We start from the raw sequence: 24,775 nt of genomic DNA, 5'->3' as shown, positions 1-24,775 counted from the left end.
GAATTTTTTCATCGAAATTAATAACAAAATGGCGGCATGGCACGTATAAGTAGCGAATGACTCCGAACTCGAGAAATTTTGCGGTGTCGCATCTCCTGACATCACTGTCCAACTTGTAACAGATGGAAAATTTTTTTTCGAGTCAAATACACCGTTTCAAGTTACAGCTTATAGCCCAAATGTTGAGAAGAAGAAAAAAAATAATAATATACAAATATATACACGATCAGGAACAAAAAATTTCATTTTTCAACCAAAGAATAGTTGAAAAAAAATTTCACACAAATATGTTCGGATTGAAATTCAAAAATCTAGCCACGAGCACGAATCGATAAACAAGTTTTAAAGCTTGTGAGATAATATCAAGCCGACCGAATGAAAATTGACCCGAGGAATCCGCGCCATCGGATTGAAACCGTGGACGTTAGATACTTATATGCGCCATGCCGTTATTTTGTTATTAATTTCAACGAAAAAATTCTAAAATGCTCTTGAAACTACAAATAATAAAGCCCATAAACTCAGATCGCTCCGTTTTTTAATTATCTTCAAAAAAAAAAAAAAGAAAAAAAATACAACAAGTTCCTAAAAATAGGTACCATTTTAGACCATCCAAGCTGAATAACCTTCCCTCCAGTAATAATAATTAAAGTCGGAGCGACTGTGAAGAAGAAGGTAAAATTTGTCAAAGTACGAGGCTGCGTAGGTAGGCACCTGCATAAGTTGCCCAAGATATATCTCATTAAGGGACAATTTGAGGGGGACAAGCGATCACTTCGCTTCATAGTCAGTGTGGCGAAATAGCGAGTGGGCGTTCATTCATGAAATATATACCCACCTGCACCGGCCGACACGCGAGGTTTAACGGATCGTTACAGCACGGGCTTATTAAGATTTTGGCAGGGTTTTGAATCTCCGTGAGTTTCAAAGATCACGCACTATTGCATGGATATAATATAAAAAAAAGGCATATTTTCTAGATTGTATTTTTATATATATATATATATTTTTTTTTAATTTTTTTTTTTTTTGGTAATGTAACAAAAGAATTATTGTATTCAAACATTAAGCATAAAGAAGAACAGCAGTTGAACGATATTTCATAAAATTCTCGTGCAAAAATTTTAGAAAATTCAGACGACGAGAAGTGGATTTTGTATCCGAAGTAAAAAAAATCTAATATTTTCTGTCATTAGGTGATTGTAGACAGTGATTGAGCGAAGGATTAGAAAAAAAAATTAAATTCAACATCTTTTTCAGAGTTGTACGCAAATTTACACCATGTGTTGCATTGTAAAAGGAAAAAAAAAAAAAACAAGGGTTCGCGTATAAGGATGGAAGGTAGGGTGGAAGAAAAATGAGGAAAGGGACGAAATGAATCCCCAAAATTGCCGCACCCTGGGCAATATAGACCGGTAACGCGACGTCACCTACGAACGCGAGCATATATATGTATATATATAAAGTACATCCGGTGGGTGTGTCGCTCCCATGCCCTTTGTGACTCCGGCGTGTGCGAGAGATCAACCCGCTATAAACATCGCCGAGTGTTTGTTAAACCCGCAGCCTTGCATACCTGTGGAGTTCGCCGATGACGGAAAGGGAAGGAATTGCAACTGTCATGACTGTATTCGCTCATCGAACTTACAAAATCATCGAAATTGCCTTTTTGTTTCGCTGATATTTGAAACTACACCTGATGGAGGTTTAAGGTTTTATCGGACGGATAGTACCAAGAAAAAGAGAGTCTCGGGTGAGAGTATTGAACACTTCGCGATGAGATAAAGGTCTAAAGAAAAAATCAGTCGTAACCAAGTTGATAAGATAATTTCTTTTCAATAATAATAATGATGTCAAAACGTTTTTAATAAAGTGTTTGAACAAAAATTTCTTCAACATATCTTTAGTGAAATTTTTGAAACTTCATATAAAATGAATTCATTAATTTTTTCTGAATAGCTATGAATTCTTTTGGAATTTCGGCGATTTTGTAAAAAAAAAAAAACACCTGTTTTCGAGAATTTAAAAAATTTTGATAAACATGCTAGATCGGAAGTCCTGAATTTTTGGATATATTTTCGTAAATGGTTATGCATTACACTGAAGAAGTTTTAGAGGCAAGGAACGAATAGTTTCACAAATGGAGGGTTGGAAAATTTTGGAAAATGGAATTATTCAAAATCACCGAAAATTTCAAAAAAATTCATAGATATTCAGAAAAATCAATGAATTCATTTTATACGAAATTAAATACAGAGAATTTTTATTTTTTTATAAAAAAAAAAAACATTGAATTCTTTATTGAATATTGAAACTCTAAATACCTTGCTTTATTAAACTTTAGCTGGCACTTTGGGGTCGTTGAAGCCCCCAACCGAAAATTGCTTGCTGTAACGAAACAATCTAGTATTTTGTCTTGAAGTTGTTGTTGTTGTTACTGTTGTGTTTTTTTGGCATTCCTGTCTTTTACAAGATAAAAAGGTCGCAACATTGAATTTTTAATTTTAAAGTGCTAAAAAATTTTATCACATTTTCAAACTTTCAAGTTACGAAATTCTTGATAAAAAAGTTTTAGTTTACGAACGACCCCAAGGTGCGAATTAAAGTTTTGTATAACAAGCTATTTACAGTAAAAAATCGATGTTTTTTCAAAAAAATTAAAAAAAAAAAAAAACAATGCAAAAATTCACAGGTCACTAGTATTATTTAATTCACCTGCAATATTGAAATCACAGTTTGTAGATATTTTTGTTTCGACATATTTACACCTAACCACATGTAAATCCCGACATGCGTCCTTAAATAATCGGGAATATTATTAACGATCAGCTTGAACTGAAACCCATTCAGGCATTCAGGAAGAAGAGCTGGGGCGCTTGGTATAAAGTGTACGTCAAGTTTCTTGATTAATATTCCAGTTACGAATAAAAGCTTGCTGATAGCGCGGCGAGAAGGTTGAAGAAATGCGCCTTGGGTGGCTGCGAGTACGCCCGGTAATTTATGCGCCGTCGAGGTCTAAGCCTCGCCTACGTCTTCGAATTTCCTCCGGTCGGCAGACGCACGCGCATTGCCTTGAACCCGACTGTTTTCCCCTCGAGAGAATTTTCTATTTCCAAGTGTTTGCCTTAAAAAGTTTGAAAACGTAATTAAATGAAGGGGTAACACCACACTGGGACTTTGGAAAATACGATTTCTCTTGGCTTAAACAATATTTTAGGGTCATGAAAACAATATCCAGTTGGTCCTGTAGTGTAAGAATACCCGAAAAAATTAAGTGCTCCAATTTGAAATTTTTTTTTTTTTTTTTCGGCAGTTAGAGTGGGGCGTTGTATTTAAAGTGGATCTGCAATGGATGCTATAAAAGAAATTGCAAACTGCTGAAAATTATTCAGGATGAAATTAGTTGCCGATAATTGGTGATCGTTGAAGGTTTTACACATTGTACGTAAAGGGAAAAGATGCGAGACGCGTAAAGAGCGCGGGAGATATAAATTGTCCGTTTTATTTTCTATCGGGCCATTTTTGTCTTCCATTTCATTACACCGACGGGACCGAGGCGACGGTAAGGCACGTTTATGACGGTTTTTAACCTGGAGTCGTGAAATCTTCCTTCTTGCGCCGCACCCGTCATGAGATATCCGATATTACGACTGTAAGAACCCAACACGATTCTTCTAGAACTCTGTCTATAAACGGCTACAGCATAAATGCGTCTACGTAATCTTCTAAAACAGTCGATGTGAGAAGCGAAAAGTACCTGAATCGATAAAGACATATATATATATATATATACATACATATTACATTTACATGGTACGTTTAAAGGATCCCAACAAAGAACATGGGGAAAAAGGATCACTGAAAGTCAAAATTTCAATTTCTTGTACCGAATGAAGCAAGGCGGCAACATTTTACGACCATTGTCCAGTTTGTTCTTCCCACCTAGCCAATTCATTCGACCGTAGAAGTGAGTCTTTGAAAAAGAGAGGGGAAAAAAAAGTGGAAAGGATGATACGGTGTAGTTTGCCAGAGTCGAGATCTGCGTGAGCTAAGAAAACACATATGATGAACCGTTGTATGAATATCGTTGTAACTGTAACCCGGACGAATTGCTTACATGATAGAAAAGAATACACGATGATAGCGCGCCGAGAGCGGTACCTTAAAGCGAAACTTTAAAACGGTTCGTCGTATCTGTTTATGGTAGTAAACATAGTGGGACGATTTTTGCGTAACTCGGAAGAACGGTTTTAAAGATGTAACAAGAAAGAGAAAAAATATTGCAAGAGACTTGGAAAAAAGTGGATGATTCAAAGCGTGCGATATAAATCTGAGAAGATGGCTAAAGGGGTTCTCAAAAATGGTACGAAGAACTTGAATGACGCGGATAAACAGAAAAAAAAAAAAAAAAAAATTTAATTGAGCTTCTACTTATGTAAATAAATTTCAGTGTAATTACAGCATGATGGATGATTACGTTTGGGAGTTGACACGAGAAAGTCCATGCGAAAATAGATAAAGTACGAAAAATATTTATATTTAAACTTTGTTTATCAATTCTTTTAGACGTTTGCAGTTTATTATCAATCATTATTTCAGAATAAAAGTGAATTAAACGCAAAATTGAACTTCATTTCATTGTTATTTGCAACAAATGTTTGAGAAAACATGGGTAATATTTCTTAAAATCCAAAATATCTTTCTGGTTTCTAGAGGGGGAAAAAAAAAACAAATTTTTATCTATTTGACATCATCTATCGTAAAACCCAGACTGAAAATTCGTTTTGACCGGTGTAATCCATCTCGTTACACTAGCAGCCATGCTACGAGCGGGTATATTCCGAAACTTTCCCGACTCATCATCCCGCGCCGACTGACCTTTGACCCCGACTGACCTCGACGAAAGCACATCGTACCTGTATAACCTCGCATCTCGTCTCGACGAGAAATTGACCCGTCATCCGGCGAGCATCCTGGCATCTTTCATTTCGAATTTCCTCGGCTTTGGCGATTAACCTTTGCAAGGCTACCGGTGTATACATAAGGTGTGAGTTACACCCGTCACGACCATCCTTCACCCACCAAGCAACGACGCTGAAGCCGGCAGCCAGAATTAGCAGTAAAACGTTGTAACGTTCGTTGGAATAAGGTGGTAAAGTCGAAGAATGAAAATTTTGCGACAAACCTTGAATGCCCGATGCTTTCATAGAGTTTGATTTCTGGTTTAAATCTGAACTTCATATTTCCATTTCCAATAAAAGTTTAACACGTTTGGCTACGAACTTCAGCTTCGTCGGCAAGTATACGAGTCCTTGGAATGGTTTTCGTCCCTACGATAGTCACAGCGTCAATGTCACACAGGCGTATGATATTCATGTAGAAAGAGGACGAAGGACCAGGATACATCGTCGGGACGATGATGCGAAGAGCGAGTGAGTGGAATGGAGGTAAAGGCGACGAGAATGGAAGATCGGCGTGCCGTCGACGGTTAAAGTTCGCGATTACAACCGGCTGTCAAGTCGCCGTGGTAAGAAACGAACGACGTTTGAAGTCAGTCGGGCGTCGAGTCCCAAGGCGAATGAAACGGCGAGCGTGCGAGCGAGTGAGGTTTTAACCCACATCGTCGCAATTATCCCTCTTGACTTTCCCGTGTCTCACTTATCGCCGTTTACAATCCGCGATATATCCATGCATCGCGGTTTCTCGCTTGTACGTGTACCTTACCGTACATATATGTACGTATAATACCTTGTACTATCCCGAGCGTAATTGCCAGGGGTCTGTCCGCTGACTCCAATCTTGAGTGTGCAAATTCCTCTTCGCCACTTATACTTATACCAGACGTTGCACAAACTGTGAATACAACGCCCGAGAACTCCATTACACCCTGAATCCTCCCACGCGACGACACAAAGTGCTTAAACCCGTGTTATCGTTCTGCAATTTCTTATTCCTTCCTTTCACTGGATTTCTGAATGAAACGCTAATGCAACCGTGCAGAATTATGATCCATCTGGATAGCTCTACGGATGAATTAAGAGCTAAGCTTCATCGCATTATATTATGAAAACGATGTACGGTACGTTTAAAAAAACAATCGACTACATGATGCTAATAGTATGAAGAAAGAAAAGTTTGGACAGACTTGAAACACGAGATTAAAATTGGTTACATATTACACTATCGACTGAAAGTATCATGTTAAAGTTGGTAACGTTATTGGAACGATTCATGTATTGAGGCAAAAATCATTATTTCACGACTTTGGAATTGTCTGAAATTTATGAAAATTGTAATAAAATACGAGACGTTCGTCATGTTTCGAAATCATAATTCGTTCAAAGTCATTCTAAGATAATAAAGTTCCAATCTTTCGTTACGATAACGCAACTACTAACTTCAACACCGTCTGTTGAAAGTGACGATTCGCCAGATTCACAAAACATCAATTTTGTACCAAAGATCCTTATTTCCCAACCCCGCCGAGCCGAGACTTTTACCTTCGGCATGACCGGATGAAACAGCGGAGTAAGTCTCGCAAGAGATAATATCACAGGGATGGAGTTAATTACCAAACCGATTTCTCCGTGTCCCCATGGTGTGGTGGATAGAGCATGGTTCTAGGCGAGGTTCTCGCTCCTAAAGGGAGTAAAAATTTCCGCGCGAGGCAGGCATGCCTCGGCTGATTGCCAGTCGAGGTAGGCTCATACCTATGCACCATAGGCTGGGTCTTAGTTGGGCTGAGATCAGAGACTGGGGTGAGCGAAGAGGAGGTCACGGGTCATCTCACCTCCGAGCGTCACGACGCGATGCCGCTGCCGCTGCTCCCGCTTGTGCCGCTGCCTTCATTTCCCCGGATTGCCTCATTATTTATTACCTTTCTTCGTGTACGGCTTGAGGCAAAAACCTAACCACTGCACCCCGGCCTTTAGGAGTTGTACGACGTCGAGCATTGATGTGCTGCAGCACCGTCAGGATATGCCGATACGGTAGAGCGAAAATCAACGGTTACCAATTTTGAAAGTCAACAACTGCGGTTAAATAAATGGAATAGGATTTTGAAAATCCTTTCGAATTGTTTGATTGTAAGTGAACCGGTCGCTTGAATCGACGTGTAAAATCATAATCTGAAGAGTATCGTCGTATTCGTTAAACTATACGTATATTCAAAGAGTTGGAATTTAAAACTACCACCACGGATCTTAGAGTCGTTTCAATAACATGCTCGAATCTCAACCCTCGTTTATACTAGCCAAAATTATCCAGCAATTGGATAAAAAGCTTAAGTATTACCTACTTAACGTTGAGGTGTTCGGTCAGTTGTACAAGTAATATGAGGCTAAAAGTAACAAAGCTAACCATACGGTATTGATAGTACCAGCAATGGAATGAAGATGAGAAGAAATTCGAGTCTGCGCGACACGATAGAATCGCGTACGAAACATAAACTTCACGTGCGCCCATAAGTCGTTAAATGTGTATAAGGAAACGAATAGTCCTCCTCTCGACGAATAGGGTTATAGGTGGATATAATGGTAAGGCGCAAGAGTTGAGAGCGCATACGATACGCCACGCAGCCCCATATGCAGGAGCGAGGATCACAAGTGCCATATAGGTAAGTTCTTCATTGTCCATTTCATGCTCGACGGTGGAAATAGCTGGTAGTAAAATATAAACAGAAAACGAACGAACGACGACATCGAAGTCCTGAGGAGGAGGACGATCTATACGATCGAACAAACGATCTGTGTAATTCCCGATCGAGTATAGAGATGACGTGAGCCATTAATTACCGGAAACGTGACCTAATCCGGCATGATAACCGGCACCACACGATGTCTCCTCTACTACACATACCGACATGTATAGATATACCTATGCGGTACGTCGATGATCTAAACTCGCCCCCTTCGCATTGAATTGCAACGTGCAGTCCCACTCGATCCAATATCACCGACAGACCATCGTTATGGTTACCCTCGCCTACCCGCCGACCACTTTCTCCGCCGTTAAGTAGTATGCAGCACGTACCATATAACGACGATTTTCATCTATCAGACATTGCGGCGACGGTAAGTTTATATTCACACCCTAGCTCGTTCCATTTCATCGAGCTTATTCGTCTTCTTCTTCTTCATCTCACACCCAGCATGCAGTCGATGTTCATCACCCGCACCAGCCTGTCTAGTACCGATTTAATGAACTCCACCGTTCGGTGCCAAACATCACTTGGCAAATCTACACACTGTTCAACAGGTGTAAATATTGTCCTTCCCTTTTGGTACAACACATCTTTTACTATCGTTATGCACTGAAGTTTTTGGGTGAGTCTGCTAGCAGAGAACTTCTGTTGGTCTGATGATCAGACGTTGGATTAAGGATGAAATGAACGATATGACAGGGGGAGGGGGATGCTTCGGTTAACCAGGGCTAACAACAGAGCGATATCGCATGACGAACAACGAAGAGAACGGAGGTTGAAAGATCATGCGGTGAAATTGAGCGAGGATAGCATGCGAGGCGGCACGATATGGTGTTCAATTTCAATAATTCTGACGATCGCCACATGTGGTACCGCCGTGACACGCGTCCGTCAAAAGAGGCTAGTAATATATATCTATACACGTGTTGTATCCCCTGGTCTCGTCCATATCCGCGCTTATCTCCGGATCTCTATGTACGCGTTTATACCGGCAGGCATTCGAGTTTAGGATACGAGAGTTTCGTGTACCATGCGTGTAGCCGACTCCTCATGGACGAGTGGCTATTGCGGATGATGGTAACATTTGTGTGTTCATACATTTGTACTGACACACAACAAAAAAAAAAAAACTCCGGCCCTGTAGTTTCGTACCTTGTTATTGATTATCGCGTGGTTAACAATGCGTACCCGCATTGATATACGTTACGTACGATCAACTTGTACGCACGCTTATCCCTCGAACGAAATTTTAATTGGATCCGTTATTACACGTCATCGGGTACGCATTAGTCATTTCTTAGGGGTGTTCAGGATCGTTACATCATCCTTGCAAAGTCGCTCCTCTTACTCGGTCCCTAAAGTCACGCCACTTTTACATTACGCAGGGTTATCCTATACCTACGTTTCTCTGATGAATGATGATGAACTACTTTCTTTTCAGGGTAAAAATCATCCTCGGTTCATTCTTTTCCAATCAATAAGAAATCGTAAGTGCACATCTCTGATACAGCTCATCCGATTGTGAATCACGAAGGAAATGAATCTCAAGGTTAGATTCTTGACCGGCACCTCCAAATCTGGTGAACGACGAAGCTTTTGACATTTGATCAAAATATTCCTACATGACTTCCAGGGCTTCTGTGGTACCCTGCTGTTCTGAGATAGAACACATCACTTGACTTGAAGGAATCCGTCAGAGATACGTTACGAAAATACCGAGGTCCGAGTTTCAGCTTCATGTGTGGCCTTTAGTGATGTGCCAACGTTGCTCTACTCTGTTGGTTCCAGTAGTGTACGATGGATAATCCATACTCCTCAACGGTGGGTGCTGGTGATTTATGGCTGACTGGTTATGCGGCTCGATGGTGAAGAGATTTAATTTCGGTGCGTGTCCACCGAAGAAGGCTGTTTGTTTATCAAGTGTACCAAGTCCAACATCACCAACATGGTCAGTCCAGAGAAGAATACGCGTGAAAATTATACCATCTCTGAGTGTAACGCTAATGGCCATCAAGTATAAAGCGCGTGCGTGAAAGCAAAACGCGTGTGCGCGTCGTTATCGACGCCTGCATTAACAACCTTGGGCGATTTTCTTTTCACTCACGCGGAAAGCGTTTGGCATTTGCTCATTTTGCGTTGATTCGCCTCCTCCGTTCGCTCTGCGCTCCACTGCGCTACTCTCGCGCTAATTACACCCCGCATCGCTCTCTGAAGCGTTCGAGGCGAGAATTGAAGAACTTCGCTGCAAAGGAATTATTTTCCAGACTTTGGTCTCGCGGAATCCATTTATTTTTTGGTCACTTTATTTGTATTTTTTTTTTGCTTCATATTCTTATTTTGCATTCTGAGCAGAATACAGTCTCTTCTGTTGCAGAGATTCCCTTTCGCGACGTGAATTATACCTTATATATGTACTTGCGCTCTCGTATTTCTCACACAGTAAAAAACGGTTCTGCGTGTGCGTTAGATGAATTTTGTTTTTCACGATAAATCCCAAATCTTTATACATATATATGCATGTGTACGTATATACTGGCGTTGTTGATTTGCTGCTGTTAGCGAAGCGCGCGCGCGCACGCGTGATGCGAACTATAAATCTGTCAGTTTGCTGACAGAAACGATCACTATGCTCACAGCGAACTGCATTAAAATCGTTCCTGCATGGCAGCTTCACCCGATCATCAGTCGAGAAAGTCCGATAGACAGGTAAGCATATATCACGTTATGTACACGTATGTAAAACTCTGAAAATTATTACATAACACCTCTAGTACACGTGCGCCTTTCATATCGGTATATAATATAACAGATCTCTAGGTATGGATAATTTTAGTTACCGCAACAGTTGCTTAAAGGAACAAGTTTTTTTTTCTCTACGAATAATTTCACTTGGAATTTGCAAAAATAAAATGAAAAAAAAAAAAAAAAACCAAAACGATTAATAAGCCTTTCCATTCCTTTGCGAAAATATCGTGACACGAAAAAGCCGGTGATTGATAACGAGATTTTATAACTAAGAAACGTTCAAAGACTTCGCAGTTAAAATGAATTACACCAGATTAACATTTCACTGGATACATGCTTATATTTCGTAATAACGAATTTTTGACGGAGTTTAAAAAAAAAAAAAATAAATAAAAAACGAGTCCAAACAAAATAACACGAAACTACTTGAAGGAAAATGATCGTGTACGTAATACAAGGGGATAATTGTCGTCAATTGCATATATCCGCATCGAAGAATAGGTATATATATACATATATATATATATATTCCAATAGGCTAGGTTTGCGTTAAAATAATTGGTATTATATGCCGTGTTATAGATTTAACAAGGTGACTTGAAACGGGAATAACGTGCATGCACGCGGCATGCGATTAGATTGGCTGTATAACCCGCATTGCGGGTTGGTCGGTGGGTGGGTGGTATAAGATCGTGCGGATGTATCGATATTACTGGTAAGTAGGATATGGGGTATTGTTTAGTCTGGTTAGTTCGATAGATTTTAATCAAGAGCGTGTCACGAGTTAATAAAACTGTGGCGTGGGACGAAAAAGTTTAACGCTGCGGCGTTGCGCCGTTTGCATACATACGTACATACGTATACGTGTACGTTGTACACACAAAACACCTACGAATAGTTAACTTACGTCAGACAATCGTCGACGACAAACGTCGTCGTCGTCGCGATACACACGGCGAGGGAATTTTTTTTTTTTTTTATTTTTCTTCACCAAGTAAGTGTAATATATCCAAGAGACACTCACCGCGCTGCAGCTAGATAACCGGAGACAGGAAAGTGAATACAGAGTTGAGTTTCAGGCTATTAGCCTATTAGCCTATACTCTGATCCCAATAGATCAGTCCGATATAATTAATGAGCACGACCCGTGATTCCCATACACACCCTCCACCTTCTCCTCCTCTCTTTCTTCTCTTTCTATTCGTCTTCGTTGCTCTCTCTCTCTCTCTACCACGACACATACTCTCCCAAAGGTGTAGGTATATGCGTGTATTTCTACCTACAGATACGTCTTACTTAACCAGACGTCGAGTCCGATCTGACCCTGCTGTGCCATGAGGTTAAAGTTGCAGTAACGATCGAAAGTTGAATGAAAAAATCACTATTCTGCAACTTCAGAATGACTTTGATGGCGTGAGATTTGAAAAATGTGAATACGTTTATATATATATATATATATGTATGTATACATATATTTTTTTTGGAAACTCTTCGTTGTTATTATACCGAATACCACACATTTATAAATAAATTTTCACCAATACTCTATCAATTTTCCAAGTTATAACAAGTCAAACCCAATTGTTTCATCTTCCAAATGTACCTATTTCAAGAGTTGACAAAAGTATAGAAAAGTTCAACTTCGATGTGTTATTATGAGGTTAAAATTCACAAAGTTAATGTAACGATAAGTTTTTCGAAAGAATCCCAATTTAGTAATTTTAGAACTGTCTAAAATGTAGTCAAGTTTAATAGATCAAAACATTATACTGAAATTTAGCGAATACACCGCGTTCAAAATCATTCCATAAGTTGAAAAATATTAATTTTCTCTCAACGCGTTCAGTCACCTCGAAGTTAAAAACATTGTCACCAAATTTTTTGCAGAACTTTCCCAACCATTCGCATTTTTTTTTCTACTCAACACTTCAAGGTCCTTAACTTGAATAACTAAATGAAAAGTAAACTCACCCCGAGTATCAAATGCTGAACGGGTTCACCGATGCTGAGAGAAGAGGGTGCAACAACTTCCGCTTCGTTGTTACGATTGGTTCGATCTCGAGGTACGTCTTCATCGGGACTCTCGCAAAACGTAGCCGCATCACAATCGGCACCACATTCAATCGCAGAACTGTCATTACTCTTGCGACTAGAAGAATACTTCGCGACAACGATCGTAGTTTCCGTTGACAATAATTCAGGCACTAAAGTGTCACTGGATTCGCACTTGTCGAGAACACAATGTAGGTTAACACCATCCGAAACTAGAGTCTCCGCAGATGAGGCTGGAAGAGGTTTCAACCCACGGGATGTTTCCTGAGAATTCACGGAAGGAACGGCGAGGACGTTTTCATCCTGGGCCAATAAGACGTCGGTAGCGTCCTCGTAGAGCGAAGATCTGCTCCCTCTGGATTGGATTTTTTCAACCGATTCGCAGACTCGGCGATCGGCGGTTCGATCAAGAGACGAAGAGTCCAAATGATCGCGCATGAATTCCTCCTCGCTACATTTTTCGTCGACGTACCAAGAGGTGCACTTCTGGTCCCTTCGTTTCTCGGCTCCTGCCGCATCCTCTGACTTGGAAAGAGCGTCCTTGCACTTTTTCCTCAAATAATTCTTCACCCTTTTGGTCTTGCTCTTTCGGGTTTCGTGGCTACGCGGTAGATTAGGCTCGTAATCGCAGGGCGTGACCACCGAGTGCGATGCCCCTTTCTTTTCATCCACCGTCTCCTGGTGATGATTCTCCGACGCCAAGGTCCAGGTTTCCTCCTTTTCCGGGGCCTGACGCTCGGCCGGATTCACCTGAAACACCGAAAGCGATTCGTCCGTTAGTATTGGGTCGTTTAAACGCGTCGGCAGCGATTTGAATTCGCGGAAGTTGAGAAATGTCGATCAGTAATTGGAGATAGGCACCGGCGGTAATCGACGCATGGTCCGACAGATTCATGCCAACTTTCATCTTCCGATAGGTAGAGTGTACCGAGTAGGTACTCAAGCTGTATACAAGTACTAGAAAACTTTTCAACTTGGCACATGATGCAGCAACAGTATAGATATACGCGTATAGATTGTAGAAAATAGATGAAATCTCGACCGTGCGATGATGAACGACGTGATGGCAGTACCTGCTGCGATTACATTCGCGCGAAATATTACACAGACATCCGCATCATAGATACGCAGAACGCAGCCGCTGACATACTCGACGTGGTGCACTTCTGGGTTGCCCTAGGAAACTAATAAGTAACGTACCACAAACAGCTGGAATTGTGACGCAAAGGATCACAAGGTGTGAAAAAGTGCATTGGAGCTATCATCGATGATAATTGCAAGCACAAGATCGATCTATGGACGAATAATAGTCAAGGGAGGAGATTTCAAACTGATCTGAGGACCGCCGATGGGAATACATCACCATGTTGAAGTTAGTAACGTTAACGTAACGAAACATCATGGAATAAATCGTTGCACAATTTTAGAACGACTTCCAAGGAGTAGGTTTTTCAAAATATGAACATGTCTCCTTTGGTTTGATTGACTGGTTGAATTTCAGACAATCCTAAGGTTGCGAAGTAAGGATTTTCCTAAACATGCATCGTTAATGTAACGTTACCAACTTCAAGCCCGTGATATACCTTTCGACTTCGAGTAACCGTTAACGTTCAAAAAATTCGATCTTCCATCAGTCATCGTCGCCAAGTGAAAGGGATCGAACGGTACATATTTTTGAGGAATCGAGTTGTTTTTATGGAGAAGTATATGGGAGCACGATGACAGGTACTATATACTGTAGGTACCTACTGCGACGTGCGACTTGATGTAATTCGAAACCATCCGAGTACACCGAGAGTTTCTCCTGACTCGATCATTATCGATAGGGATCATTGCGAATTTACAATTTCAGTTTGTCGCGAGAGATAAGAAGAGGTATAGAGTTACGGCGTAATACATTCTGGGCAAAGGTAGGTAGGTAAACCTAAGTATATGTGTACCATAAGCCGTGCGTGCTGGCAGCGGTTGACTTCTTTTTTCTCTCTTTGACTCGCTGTCGGCAGTGCGTGGGACCAAAAATCAATGAGTTTGGTATCGAAGCGGAGGCGAGGCGAAGCGGTTCCGGTCCCGTTAAAAACATAGGAAATGAGAGATTCATCGATCGGGGCGTGATGGGGCGAAGGAAACGGGAGCCCAGGAGCTCAAGTCTCGAAATATCTTCGAGGACTTCGAGAATCGGGTTGAGGTAATCTTTCAACCCAGAGAAACCAGTTACGAGGATATTTCAATCTGTGCCTGTCCAAGCTTTGTTCGTAGTTGTAAAGAAAGAAAAAGAAAAGGGGAACAAGAATATACAGAGATAGAAAATCGTTCGTTACCCGTCATCGACGACGAGTTGTCAGCCAACGATAATTCCAATCCGCAAAGTGAGCGACCACCTGCTAAGATAGCAGAGCGGTTCTGACACCGCCAAGAACAGACGGACACACCGTGTGATCCAGTGATGGAAAAAGAAATCAATCCAACCAGGACGCACACACCGGCAATGTATCCAACAACAGCGGAGCTGAGACTTCACCTCCGCTCAGAATTTACTGCTCGATCAGATTCGTTGCGAGATTCTTTTTTTTTTTTTTAAGAAACGAATCTTTTGCTCGATCGACTGATACCGAGTTCGATTCATCATCAGTAGATGACCGTTGATCAACTCCAGGGCAATTTCTAATTTTCTTTTCCGTTCCTCCTTACTTTCATTTCGTCCTTTGCCTACTTCTCTCTTCTCGACAACCATACCCAAGTAGGAACTTTAAACAAAGGATCGATGCATAGTTTTGGATTCGTATATTTCCACCTTGAACTCTGATTTAAACGTACACTTGTAGCTTTTGGCTCCTCGTTCCATCATCGTCAAATCTTCGAACCGTAAAAATCTTCTCCTGACACGATTAACCGAAGGTTATCGCCGGCGTTCCTTGTTGGCAGGCTTCCACTTTTACCTTGTTGCGTGGTGCTGTAATTTTTACCCTCCACCTGTTACGAACCGAGGCAAAGCAATGCATTATGGGCGTCACCGTACCAGTCACCAGACAAACAGATTCCACCTATCGATCCCTTCGACTGACCCAGTTCACCGTGCACTTATACAACCACATACGACTTGCGGAGTGTATACCTCTGACAACGAGGGCAGTTTTATACCTGACAAGACGTATATTCAATTAGCCATTTACCGTTGGTATTCCATTCTCTCGTTCGTTTTCTCGATACCCCAGATGCAGACGGAATTGTTCCTTATAACGGCATCGCGTTTTCTCGACTTTCGCACATACATGAAACCTTGCAAAAAAAAAAATGGTAAAGAAAAATGCAACCACTCAGCAAATGACTTTATTCAGAAAAGTTGGAACTTCGTCAACCATCGAGTAGAAGATAGTCGACGTTGGTTTCTAGCGGTTCGATTGAAGGTCTTCCAACTCTTGCGGAACCTGTAACTTTCGTCACTCACTGCATAGTTCAACGACCATTGCGGGATGCGAAAAAGGCAGTAAAAAGCAAGAAGCTAACCCAGAGAAAGAACGGATCGGACCTTGTCGCAACGATCAGGGTGGGCTGGTCGAGTATAGGGGAGCAATGAAACGCTGCGGGGTTATTTACTTGGATGTATAAAGAGCGGTGGCACGTGGGCGTAGGCAAGGCCGTAAAAAGCGAAGTAAAAAGTGTTGACAGTGCCATTAGGGCCCGATCTCACTCCTCTGCTTCGTCCTCTGCACACCACCTAGTTTATATTTGTGTGACGCACTTACTACACGTCGATTCCAACCAAGCCACGCTTAAAGTTCATTCAACGATCACCCATACATGAGACGGAGTCCTCGTACAGCACGTGGAAGCCTAATAAAAATTAATTAATAAAATGAAACTCAGATGCACCGTTCATCACAATTAGTACTGTGAATAACTGCGTCCCAGTTTCCCGAGTATTACGCTTATTACGTGATGTGTTCTTTAAATTCCGTGCTATAATTACCGGAATTTCAACACCCAGTTCAATTAAATATCAGAATTTTATTGATTATCACTTCAATTTTTAACCATTCACATAAATGGCAACAAAATTTTTCACCATTAATTTTATTGTAGTATGTATAATAATTGTTTTACCGATACGCAAGAACTGCTCAATACGTGAAATGAATTTGAGTTGACGTTGTCAGCCATGAATCAATTTTACGAATCGTATAACCTTTTGGGGCGCTTCATAGCGACGACATCAATACCGTTGCCATTCAAGTTCGATTGGAAAATTTTCGCGAGGGGAATCGTCGACGAAGAGGGGAAATAAGAGGGAGGATCACTCTGCCCACGTACACGTTATATGTATATAGGTATATACACCTATATGTATGAGTACAGTATGTATTCATACAGAAATCGATAGCCGCGTGAAACGATGCCTCCTATAACAGCGATGCGCTGTTAAAAGCAAGTATACAATAATAAGCATGAGGCCAAAGTTAGTAACGTTGACGTAACGAAACGTTAGGTAAGAAAATCACAAACTCGCAATTTTGGAACGACTATCAAGGAGTTGGTTTTTCAAGATAAGACTATATTTTTTTTATCATGGTTTACTAAATTTCATACATTCCTAAAGGTGCGAAGCAACGATTTATCCCAAATATGCATCGTGTAATAAATAAGCAAAAGAATCGCTATTCAGGAACCTATGCAGGATTGCACAGTGCGCAGGATGATTTTTGAACTGCTTTCAGATACTGTGTATTTATTATACACCCAGTGCATAAGCTTGCAATTTTTTTTATGAAATACGTCAAAAAAGTTATTCCCAAAGAAGCAAAAACGAAAACCGAGGTTTACAGTATAAAAATACCAACGGATCCTTGAGAAGGAAAAAAAGCGTGTATTTCCTGACCTACCTAACCGGCTCGTTTCCTGTTCCTCAACCCATTTCCACCTTTCCTGGATATCGCGTGACCCGGAGTTATACACCGTGAAATTATACCCATGTAGAAAGTTTAAAAATCGGGCCTTATATAATATATACACCAAATAAACGGTGACGAAATTATCGCTAATATGTATACATGATATATGGTGAGAATAATTTTTATTATTACTCTCACTGATCCTGTTTATTACATATACCGGGAGAATCTCTTGAAACTTGAAAATCAACCGCGCATGCGCGAGTTTTATCGACTGTCAAACCGTTTCTGCCGGCGATGCAGTTGATGCGAATTTTCGAGGTTAGGATCTCAAATAATCGAGGCGGTGACTCGGAAAGTTTATGGAAGCGTTTGTTATCGGGTTGGAAAGTTGATTCTTCAAAGAACGGCCGGAATTTAACGCTTATGCTCTTTGAAAATTGAAACGTAGACATTTTGCGTAGGTTGGCCCGCCTGCATCGCAGACAAGATTTCGCCGACCAATGAGATTTAACTATTTGGCGCATGCGCGGTTGATTTTCAACTTTCAAGAGATTGTCCCGGTATACAACAGCGCGCAATTCATAGCCATGCAGAAATCCTCGCTCTGATTTGTCAATCACATTATTACATACATAGAGAGACCGAGAAACGACGTCTCCACGCGCAAGTTGTCGCACTGTTAAACAGTTAAACAGTGTCATCTGGGCATTATACGTATTATATTATAGTTAGTACCGAATACGGACGTGATGCGCGTTGTGTATTATTAATACGAATTATGCATTAGCTGGAAGCTCTTAATAGTACGTGACCTGATATCTCGTCGTTTGATTTAACTACTGTCAATTGAAAATTATTACCTACGTGTGTAAGTATGCATATTAATATATGTATATACATATGCATATATACATATATAATGTTGTGTAAGTAGATATCTGGCACGAATTTATATTATGCATTTAGATGCGCGTGCCGTCCGATTCTTAATTCGGTGATTGAAACACTGTAGTTACGATAAACGAAGCGAAAAGAGTTTCTAGGAAGATGTTAAAAACGATTTCAATCTACTATTTCTCTATTTGGAAAAGATTGATTATTCCTAAAATCGAAGAATTATTCTTTCGATTAATCCGAGAAACTTTTTTTTTCCCCCTCGAATTTGATCTCTCGACGTTTCGAACGTTTTTTTGAATCGATCGCTTGCGCCGCAAGCAGCTGTGTTTAAAATACCAAAGTATACAAGTATACGTACAACGTGTGTATGTAAAGATACACGCATAAGATCATTGACTGAAATTAACGACGTTAGATTTAAGCCGCCGTGGCGCGGATGAACGTTAACGATTAGAAAGAAGAAAAAATAAACAAGTGGAAAAACGTGGAATTGGTGCGTAGGATTATGTAATACCAACTTGCTCTGCAACTCTATTAACCGGGCACCATATATTTTAGCCGTAAGTTATGTGCGTAAGTCCCTCGGTAATAATACGTGTGAGGGCATCCCGAATTACTTTTACAGTGTATAATAATAATGTAACGCCGATATATCGACCGCAGGCGACGGTTAATCAAGTCAATTTACACGCTATCGTTAACGATTTTCACCGTAAATTCGAATTGGGTGAAATAATTAGAACTTGCATGGTTTACAAAAATTGGCGAAAACTTTTACAGGGAAAAGTGTTTGTGAATCATAATCATCACTCGCGGTCGAGAAAATTCCTCTCAGGGAAGGGTTGAAATTCTGAATTTAAAATTTTCCGAAAGTGGTAAACTCCCAATTTTTTTGGTGGCAAAACTGTAAGTAAAGAACTTAAGCTTTGACGAAACATCAAAGCATCGAACGGACCGAAACCCGACGGCTCAAAGTTCTTAAACTGCAAAGTTCCGAAAAGGCAAAGATTAGAAAGTTTAAAAATCTGAAACATCGAAATTTCACCTCTTTGATTTTTCTTTTTTTTTTTTTTGGATGTTCGATATTTTTACCTTCGGAATCCTGGTAATTCTGATTTTCGGTTTTTCTCATTTTTTACACCCACTTGTTAAGTAAACTACGCTGTGTGATTATATTTTAATATCCGAAACTTTATCTTTCGTAATTTTTCCCTACCGGAAATTTACTTTTCGGAACTTTGCTCTGTGGTAACTTAAAGTGTCAGAATCTTGCGTTTCGGAACTTTGAGCCCGTAGGTTTTCCGACCATTCGAAACTTTGTCGTTTCTTCAAAGTTTGATATCTTTACTTCAAGTTTCGCCACAAAATAATTCCGAATTAGGCGGTTTCGGAACTTTCAATCTCGCCCCTCGATACACGCATTATACGTGTAATTCACGATAAAAACAAAGAAAGAAATCTATACTGGAGAAAAAGATAAAACGTCAATTGCCTCTCCTGTATAATCTATACAAAACGGAATAACACATCCGTACTTTATCCTGTTTCGATAAAACATAAAACTGAACCGGGAAACAAAACGTGAGTAATAATTCGTACGAACCAATAACTGTAAATAATATTCAACAAAGAAATTTTATCGTTTTATCATCGTAAATAAATGTGGGATGAAATAATTATTCATAAACGCGGGCAACGTTGCTTCACGCATACATAGATTTATACAAGTAGGCATATACACGATCTGTTACATATACCTTCTTCCTGCGTAGTAATTTCCACTCAAAGTGACTCATCCTGTTTCTGCGTTTATAAATCCTCAGCCCACAGTCGAAATACTGCAGATCTGCAGGATAATCGCGGTACCCGAAGAAAATACCCGAGAGAATTGCTCCAATTTATTCCCACGCAGTCTGACGCGAGAAAGATCGTGAAACTTGAACGTTTAAAAATCATCCGCGTTCATTCCACCGTCCACAAACTTCGACGAACGAAACAAAAAGGCGGATCGATCCAGCAGCCCCGGTTTCGAGATCCATGACAAACATGTAATCGATCACTTTTCAATCGCTACACATTTTATCAACAATAAATAGACGAATGATTGAATAATCAAACGAAAATAATTTTCTTCGGCACGTGCAAGCATCTTCGAATTCACGTCTAGATTTACGAGAACGGTGCGAGATTATTGAGTGACCCGATTCGCCCTCAAGACTGAAACGCGCAATTCGGAATACAGGGGGTGGCAGTTTTCGCGTTACGTCGTAGCGACGTCGACGGCACTTTTTGCACACGCGTTAATCGACGTTCCGTTATCGCGAACCTCTGAGCTAAGAAAACGCGGAGGAGTGAAGGCGGAAAAACCGCCCTTCGTCTCCTCCGACGTAGGCCAACGACCACCGTTTGATCCCGGTTCCGAGGGTTGCGCGTTTTCGACGACTACGAAGGTGGAGCACCGACGAGTTCGGCCACACCAATGCGATCGCTTCTCGACGTCTCGACGCCTGCGCGTCTCTCTCTCTCTCTTTAAGTTCTCGTCCGCCGTCGTCAGCGAGCGACTCTGCAACCGACGACGAGAAGTTTTTTTACACGGGTATGAATTATTTTTCAGGCATTGGTGGGTACGTAACCTCCCGCCGACCAATAGTCGACGAGAGAATTAGTTGGGATTGTTTAATCATTCGAGTAGGTATGAATAACCGACGTCGCGACGGTCAGCTGGCAGATCTTTACGATACGCGTCAACCTCAAAACCGCGATCGCGTCGCGTCGTGTTCAAACGCTCTCAAGTTCCGATTTTGTAATTATTATACGTTTGCCGCAAGGCGTGAACCAGCGATATTGTAAACACGGGTTGTACAAGGTGTTGCCGAGGTATGGAGCAAAGTGTCTGTATCGTGTGAATATATAAACATGGTGTGAATTTTTATTTATTCCAATGGAAAGAAAAAAGGAAAAACATTTTTATTAGGTAATTTTTGCTTTTCTAGAGACAAGAACGATATTTCGGAATTTAAGAAAAAATTACCTATCTTCTCAAATACTCGTTGTAAATAACGAATGAACAAACTTCGGTTCAACATTCAAGTTTTTGATGAAAAGTAATTTAAACGCGAAACTGACGTTTTTTGTAATTGTTATTTACGATAAGTGTTTGAGAAAATAGATCGTTTTTCTTTACATCCGAAATATCGGTTTGGTTTCTAAAAAAGCACACTTTATCTAATGAAACTGTTTCTTCTTTTATCAGTTACGTGGAAGAAATCAAAATTTCACATCTAGAACCAAAATTCGAAACTCTTATTGACAGATGTTATTTATCAATGTTTAAAATACTAAAGCAAACTTTATAATTAATAAATGAAGATGTAGAATCAAAACTTTTTGTTTTTTTTTTCTTTTTTACGGCAGCAACTGATACCGCAATATTAAATAAAACATCGTATTTCGAAGCAATCGATCTATGAGACTTTTACCAAATGATCACCAAATTTCGATACAATTATCGAACGAGAACCGCTCATAATTCTGTATTTCGTACACGCGTATAATAGTCGATGAATTGAGATTTCAAATTATAAAACGAAAAGAAATGAAAAAAACATACTTGCGTAAATTTTCAATAAAACGTAAAGTACGACGAATTTTCGTGATATTATATTACGTGTATGTTTGTTTTTTTTTATTTTTTTTTTTCTTCTTTTTTCGCCAACACCGGGTACATGAATTCTTAAGGAACGACAATTCTTGACGAGAGACTGCAGAGATGGCGAGACTAGAGAGAGAGAGAGAGAGAGAAGAAAAAGAGGAGAAGGAGAAGAAGAGGAAAAAAAAAGGAAGAAAAAAACGGTACATCGATACGGTTTTTTTCACGATTCCCGATCCTTTCGCTAGTTCATATACCTGCTGATCGTATTACAAAAGATCGTACATATGTACCTCGATTCTACCCAGGCTATTGTACTTTGACCGTATAAGTTGCAAGTCCTTTATACGATGATCGTCTGGTCTCGAATAGGATTTTAAATATCGCACGGATACATCGATGCATATTATAAAGACATCTCGCCTCTTTACTTTCGCAAATTTCGTACAACGCATACCTTTCGAAGTATGTAATTTTACTGGACGAAACTTGAATTAATTTAAGAAACAAGATAATTAAAGAAAATTGAATACCAAACTTTAGTGCTCTCATTTTAGATAACTTGCAATGCTGGTAGGTATCGATAATTAAATTTCGAAAATCTGTATTGAGTAGAAAAATGATGTAAAAAAAAAAAAGAGATAAAGCAAAGAAAGTATTCTTCTTCCTCGCTTACTTGCGCAACTCAATCGATAATTTAATCCAATTCCATGCAACGTTAACGTTACTCAATTTAATCATAACCCTACTGAAAATGTTCATCTCTTAAATAATGTAATATTTTTTAAAAAAATATTCAGCGTATACGTGTAATTTATTACACGATTCACTTTCTAAATAAAATAAAACATATAAGAAATCACATAATAAATTACAAAAAGCACGAATCATCGGATAGATGAAAAATCATATAATCAAATGGTTTCTTAAACTTAAACTTTAAAAACATTACATGATTCGACATATGAATGTTCGGTTTAATCTGTTTATTAAATTTTTAAATAACTTTCGGATCTTCTTACAGTCAGTTCGCTGTATTATCAAAGAATGAACTCCTCTCTGCTCCCACGGCGAGCGAATGGTGCCATCTATGGGTGAAAGGTTGAACATCGTGTTAACAATGGATGACGCTTTAGATTGTACGTGCATAGGTACGTATAAAACGAAGAGTGCTAAAGTTATAAGCGCATCGAGCACCGAGGATCAATTTGCGTACTTGTTCCTAAACGTAAAATGAAAAACAAACCCTTAATATTTTTAATATTTACATGAAATTTTTTATCAAATTTAATAATAATCAGTCTGACTTCGTTTTTGTCCCTCTCAGTTTTTCAATTTTTATAGTAACATGTGTAACAACGATCATAGAAAACGATTATTACACAGAGGAAGATGAAATTTCGATCTCTTATTTAACAGGTTGGGCACAAATTTTTTTAAGAAAAATAAAAAAAAATTCCATCACATCTTCAGATATTCCAGGATCTAAGACCCAGTTTTCCTCGACATTTTCCCAGTTCTGGTAACTTACTAAAACCTAAATCGTTCGGCTTATTAATTAACGCTATATTCGGTTCGGATTCAATACGAATTGAAATAAAATATAATATTACACCAAAAAAAAAAAAAAGTGAGTTTAAGCCAATTTTTTTTTCTCGACTTAAAAAAGTAGATCTTTTAACTCAATGAATGATTTCTAATTCTAAAAATTCCTCCCTTCGACGCGTTATACGTTCTTGTACCATCGTACACGTGATATACCGTGTATATTTTGTTACATAAAAATCACAACAACAATAATCAACAAAGTTACAAAAAGTGCGATTGCGGTACCGAGGTACAAACGTAACCTATCTAAAAAAGTATAATTTCAATTACTGAAATTGCCATAAAGCGCGTATCGCGACTATAAGGGAAATCTAGGAGTAAAATGAACATACAAGCGATTCCAAGCCAAGGTGCATCCGCGTGATATTGCGCACCTACTTGTTTATAATTCCTGCGAGCTGCGTTTATTGTAAATAATGTGTATTACGGATGGGCAGCTATGCAAAAGCTGGTTCACTTTCCTTTAACGCGTAAAATAACGCATAAAGACGCACGAGTTGCCGACCCATAGAGAGACGAATACGCGTATATTACCATATCCACATCAATTTCCCTCGGCGAACGAATCTCGTACATTAGAACGCATCTGGTTTACAAGTTTTTTTCCGTATAAACTTAATGCACGAATTACCGTAGGCTAGATAAAGATAACCCTACCGGTTAATGGTAATCAAATTGTCAGATCGAAGTGCGAACTACTTTTCAAACATCTCCTCCCCGACATAATTGAATACCCATAAATTACACGGTACAAATCCTGTAATATCCCAAGCACCGGTGCGCAGCTGTATTACAACCTCAATCGTTGTAAAAATCCGCTCGTGATACAGCCGGACCCGATTTTTCTCGCTCGTAAAATCTATCCCGTATGGAAATAAGAAAGAAATTGTAAAAATAAATAAAAATAAATAAAAAAAAAAGCATTACCGCTAGACGCGTGTAAGAAATCGCGGAGCGAAAGGCCTGATTTCGATTCTCCCCGGACTCTAACAACCGATCGGTGTACACCTACTGCTTACAGGCATACGCGTTACATCTTACGAATGTCAGTGATCCATTGTTCCGTATAGATCATCAGGAGTGATCGATATACGGCCGATCGGTGATCATTGATTACCCGGCGAGTCTGTAACTCGAAGGGTCTACCTTATATGCGTGTGTGTGTATATACAGGGTGATCCGTTCAAGTTGACACAGCAGAATACATATCTCGAGAACCAGTCATTTGTAGGT

General features: G+C 39.8%; 1 protein-coding gene across 1 annotated transcript in view; it reads right to left on the bottom strand.

Moving 5' to 3' along the window:
• LOC124298915 (uncharacterized) overlaps positions 1-24,775 on the bottom strand; it is a 193,843-nt gene that overhangs the window by 149,655 nt on the left and 19,413 nt on the right. Inside the window, exon 2 of the mRNA XM_046751570.1 lies at positions 12,419-13,249. Coding sequence (XP_046607526.1) covers positions 12,419-13,249 — 831 coding nt within the window. The remainder of the gene's footprint in view (positions 1-12,418; positions 13,250-24,775) is intronic.

The sequence above is a fragment of the Neodiprion virginianus genome, chromosome 2 (assembly GCF_021901495.1).
Source record: "Neodiprion virginianus isolate iyNeoVirg1 chromosome 2, iyNeoVirg1.1, whole genome shotgun sequence".
NCBI classification, from domain to species: Eukaryota; Metazoa; Arthropoda; class Insecta; order Hymenoptera; family Diprionidae; genus Neodiprion; species Neodiprion virginianus.
Note: the sequence above shows the minus strand (reverse complement) of the source record. Positions and strands in the feature narration are given on the sequence as shown.